Here is a 5795-nt window from a genome sequence, read left to right on the forward strand (position 1 = left end):
CATTGAACGCACCGAAATGTTGTGTGCCACTGAAACAAAAGTGTATGTTCAGTTGAATAAATAAAATAAAATAAAATCTTAATGGTTTAGAATAGGCTTTCTGGAATAGGCTTTTTAAAACCTAATAGTTTACCATCAAAATGTACTAAAAACAGAAAAGCTCACATAATTTGTTATCGAACACACATTTAATTATGAATTAAAATTTACAAAGAATTAGGATAAAACACCTTAAAATTTACGATAGAAATTGGGGTCAATAGTTTGTCAGTGCTAAAACTGGCGTCCGGTTGAACGCATTTTGTGTCGCCAATAGCAACGGAGTAGTATCACGTGATATCGTGGTATCGTGACGTAACACTGTAGTACTCTATATGGAAAAAGGAAAATGAGAGACTTTTCAAAAATATTAATAGATCATATCACATTACAAATGCTATTTATTATTGTTATTATTCAGATGTCGAAGTTTTATTCTTGTGACCAGGTTACATTGGCGGATCTGGGGGTGATGGCGCTTAGCAAAAAAAAAATTACGTTTGGTGCGGCGCTTATTCGAGGGCTTAAAATAAAGTTTACATCTTAGATTTTGAAGGCGAAATTACAAGAAAATACTGACTATTGTAATTGTTTGAGAATTGACGGTACTATAAATATATATATATATATGAATATATATGAGTATAATTTGCCAGGTGGTAAATTCTCTGTTATTTTCACAGAGTTGTTGACTATTAAAGGGCTTAAAGCCACGCAGAGTTCTCTTGGATGGGAGGGTATCCCAGTTAGAGCAATTGATGGTAACTTTGATACCAACTACGGCGAAAAAAGCTGTACTCGCACAAGTAAGTGCAAACACACGTTTGAAGCAATGATTTGAGAGGAACATAGGCCCTATGCCTAAAATAAAGTTACGGGTTCTTTTAGATTCACTAGAGCACCAATATTGACAATAATTAACAATAACATTAATATAGATAGATGATAACAATAACAATACTGTAATAATAATAATAATATAATAATAATAATAATAATAATAATATAATAATATCTTACAGTCTGTATCTGATATATTTAATAAAAATTGTATTCTTTTTCATTAATTGTTAGTCTTTTTTGTAATTAATTTTTAACTTTAAATTTGATGTAATTAAGCTATATGCTCCGTATCCAAAATCCAATGAAATTGAAATTTAAAAAAATTAAATATTATCAATAATATTTATACTAATAATAATATTATAATATTAGTATTAAACCTAATAGACGTAGTATTGATTCTCTCTAACATCTAGTGAAGCAACCTGCAAATTGGTGGATGGTGGATCTAGGAAAGTCCTACAGGGTTAAAGAAGTGAAAATTTACAATCGAGCAGGTATGTGTTCACGAGCACATTATAGGATGTTTCCATATACAATTTGCTAGCAATATCATTGAGGTTCATTATTAACCATTGACACCGGTTCAATTCCATCCGCTGCTCCGCTTTGTGTTTCATTTGTAGGGCTGCAATGCAATAACAAGCGCACATATTCTAAGAGACAATTGGCCCCATACCATACGGCTCATCCCTTTAAAGAATGGATATCAGTCACCATCAGAAAAACCCCACTGGAAATAAGTCGTCGAACTCTCATTAGTTATCATTTATGTTCACACTGTAGGCCTATATAGAATTCAATCCACATAATGTATGAGAACTTGGACATAAGTACCACGTTTTTTATAATTTTTATGGAAAAAAGTATTTACATAAAAAAAAGAACAATTGCTTATGTGATGATCGTTAGTTAGTAGCTTTTAACATCTCCATTCACAACAATGGTACAAATTGTAACGAGATTTTTGGGCAGTATTTATTGACAGACACTGTGCAGATTCGATATATATTAAAATATCGTTTAAGATTGCTGCAAGGATCGATTGAATGGCGCCACCGTCCGTGTCGGAGATAACGCTAGGGGTATGCTGACTAATGCCGTATGTGGAGAGCCAATAAAAGTTGGCACCAGCTCCGTGATTATTCGAGAGTGCACACTTAAAGGACAATACGTTAGTGTTTCGCTGAAGAACCAATACCTGACGCTTTGTGAGGTCGAGGTTTTTGGAGAAGGTATGGATATAATTTTTTTTACTATGAACAGATGGATGATGAATGAATGTATGTATGAATGAAAGAATGGATTAATAAATGAAAGCATGAATGAATGAAGAGTACTATTTCATGGTACAAGCATATTAAGGCAAACTCAGAATATAAATGCTACACCTGTCCCTTTGTCACCACCACCAGCGCAACATATTTAGAATTGTGTAGGCATTGTGGTTTCTATCTCAGTAGATATAACACGACCTGACACTTTAACTGGTAACTATTTCTTTTATGGAAATAAGCCTATAGAGTATAACAGTCGCGTCGTCACAAAACCAGGTGACCCCTTTGTTGTCGATCAGACGTTGGTTACCGTTCATTACGCCTAAATGACTTCATAATCTTAATGGTTTAGAATAGGCTTTCTGGAATAGGCTTTTTAAAACCTAATAGTTTACCATCAAAATGTACTAAAAACAGAAAAGCTCACATAATTTGTTATCGAACACACATTTAATTATGAATTAAAATTTACAAAGAAAAATAAGATACAACACCTTAAAATTTACGATAGAAATTGTGGTCAATGGTTTGTCAGTGCTAAAACTGGCGTCCGGTTGAACGCATTTTGTGTCGCCGATAGCAACGGAGTAGTATCACGTGATATATTGGTATCGTGACGTAACACTGTAGTACTCTATAATTATGGAAAAAGGAAAATGAGAGACTTTTCAAAAATATTAATAGATCATATCACATTACAAATACTATTTATTATTGTTATTATTCAGATGTCGAAGTTTTATTCTTGTGACCAGGTTACATTGGCGGATCTGGGGGTTAGGGCGCTTAGCAAAATAAAAATTACGTTTGGTGCGGCGCTTATTCGAGGGCTTAAAATAAAGTTTACATCTTAGATTTTGAAGGCGAAATTACAAGAAAATACTGACTATTGTAATTGTTTGAGAATTGACGGTACTATAAATGTATAAGAGACAGGAATTAGGATAAAACACCTTAAAATTTACGATAGAAATTGGGGTCAATAGTTTGTCAGTGCTAAAACTGGCGTCCGGTTGAACGCATTTTGTGTCGCCAATAGCAACGGAGTAGTATCACGTGATATCGTGACGAAACACGGTAGTACTCTATGGATCAAATAGCGTCTACTTACAATAAACATAAACACAGTCTTTGCTTATTTATGTGGTTTTTAAGATGATGTAAGGGTATATAAGATGTAAGGCCAGTATTTATGTGTCTATTAATATTGGGTAGGACAATACTTGCTAACTCAACCCAAAGTATTTGTTAAATCAACACAAAAAGTACCTTCTTTTAAAAGTGTTTAACAATACGTTAGTGTTTCGCTGAAGAACCAATACCTGACGCTTTGTGAGGTCGAGGTTTTTGGAGAAGGTATGGATATAATTTTTTTTACTATGAACAGATGGATGATGAATGAATGTATGTATGAATAAAAGAATGGATTAATAAATGAAAGCATGAATGAATGAATGAAGAGTACTATTTCATGGTACAAACATATTAAAGGAAACTCAGAATATAAATGCTACACCTGTCCCTTTGTCACCACCACCAGCGCAACATATTTAGAATTGTGTAGGCATTGTGGTTTCTATCTCAGTAGATATAACACGATCTGACACTTTAACTGGTAACTATTTCTTTTATGGAAATAAGCCTATAGAGTACAACAGTCGCGTCGCCACAAAACCAGGTGGCCCCTTTGTTGTCGATCAGACGTGGGTTACCGTTCATTACGCCTAAATGACTTCATAATCTTAATGGTTTAGAATAGGCTTTCTGGAATAGGCTTTTTAAAATCTAATAGTTTACCATCAAAATGTACTAAAAACAGAAAAGCTCACATAATTTGTTATCGAACACACATTTAATTATGAATTAAAATTTACAAAGAAAAATAAGATACAACACCTTTAAATTTACGATAGAAATTGGGGTCAATGGTTTGTCAGTGCTAAAACTGGCGTCCGGTTGAACGCATTTTGTGTCGCCAATAGCAACAGAGTAGTATCACGTGATATCTTGGTATCATGACGTAACACTGTAGTACTCTATATGGAAAAAGGAAAATGAGAGACTTTTCAAAAATATTAATAGATCATATCATATTACAAATACTATTTATTATTGTTATTATTCAGATGTCGAAGTTTTATTCTTGTGACCAGGTTACATTGGCGGATCTGGGGGTGAGGGCGCTTAGCAAAAAAAAAATTACGTTTGGTGCGGCGCTTATTCGAGGGCTTAAAATAAAGTTTACATCTTAGATTTTGAAGGCGAAATTACAAGAAAATACTGACTATTGTAATTGTTTGAGAATTGACGGTACTATAAATATATATATATATATATATGAATATATATGAGTATAATTTGCCAGGTGGTAAATTCTCTGTTATTTTTACAGAGTTGTTGACTATTAAAGGGCTTAAAGCCACGCAGAGTTCTCTTGGATGGGAGGGTATCCCAGTTAGAGCAATTGATGGTAACTTTGATACCAACTACGGCGAAAAAAGCTGTACTCACACAAGTAAGTGCACACACACGTTTGAAGCAATGCTTTGAGAGGAACATAGGCCCTATGCCTAAAATAAAGTTACAGGTTCTTTTAGATTCACTAGAGCACCAATATTGACAATAATTAACAATAACATTAATATAGATAGATGATAACAATAACAATACTGTAATAATAATAATATAATAATAATAATAATAATAATAATAATATCTTTTTCATTAATTGTTAGTCTTTTTTGTAATTAATTTTTAACTTTAAATTTGATGTAATTAAGCTATATGCTCCGTATCCAAAATCCAATGAAATTGAAATTTAAAAAAATTAAATATTATCAATAATATTTATACTAATAATAATTTTATAATATTAGTATTAAACCTAATAGACGTAGTATTGATTCTCTCTAACATCTAGTGAAGCAACCTGAAAATTGGTGGATGGTGGATCTAGGAAAGTCCTACAGGGTTAAAGAAGTAAAAATTTACAATCGAGCAGGTATGTGTTCACGAGCACATTATAGGATGTTTCCATATACAATTTGCTAGCAATAACACCATTGAGGTTCATTGTTAAACTTTGATACATATCGAAGCAGCTCCTCTTTGTTTTACGGGTTGCAATGCAAGTTTATAAAAAGCGCACCATATTCTAAAAAAGACCATTGGCCCCATACGGCTCATGTGCACGTTAACGAACAGTTTCAGTCCAGTGGCTCTGCCAGCGGGGGCAGGGGGCAAGATGTGTATAAGAGACCGTATTTATACTAATAACAATCCCCCCGCCGGACAGAGCTCGTCGGGCAGTCAGACCATAAAAATTATAACAATAGTCCCACACTAAGCCAAAACATGTCTGCCACAGCCTGAGAGTGCCATCTCCGGCCATCCAGACAATTCTTCCTATAACATCTAGTGAAGCAACCTGAAAATTGGTGGATGGTGGATCTAGGAAAATCCTACAGGGTTAAAGAAGTGAATATTTACAATCGAGCAGGTATGTGAACACGACCACATTATAGGATGTTTCCATATACAATTTCCTAGCAATATCATTGAGGTTCATTATTAACCATTGACACCGGTTCAATTCCATCCGCTGCTCCGCTTTGTGTTTCATTTGTAGGGCTGCAA

The 5795-nt window shown here is 33.9% G+C and overlaps 1 protein-coding gene across 1 annotated transcript; it reads left to right on the forward strand.

Moving 5' to 3' along the window:
• The first annotated feature begins 667 nt into the window (after window positions 1–667).
• LOC117111993 (fucolectin-5-like) lies at window positions 668–5225 on the forward strand. Its single transcript, XM_033255042.1, has 5 exons — window positions 668–845; window positions 1299–1379; window positions 1911–2117; window positions 4552–4674; window positions 5080–5225. Exons 1-5 carry the CDS (start codon window positions 668–670, stop codon window positions 5208–5210), a joined length of 720 nt encoding a protein of 239 aa, XP_033110933.1. The 3' UTR covers window positions 5211–5225.
• The last annotated feature ends 570 nt before the right edge of the window (window positions 5226–5795 follow it).

This window comes from Anneissia japonica, unplaced genomic scaffold (genome assembly GCF_011630105.1).
Source record: "Anneissia japonica isolate Jap-2015-1 unplaced genomic scaffold, ASM1163010v1 scaffold13081_len8277_cov103, whole genome shotgun sequence".
Lineage (NCBI taxonomy): Eukaryota > Metazoa > Echinodermata > Crinoidea > Comatulida > Comatulidae > Anneissia > Anneissia japonica.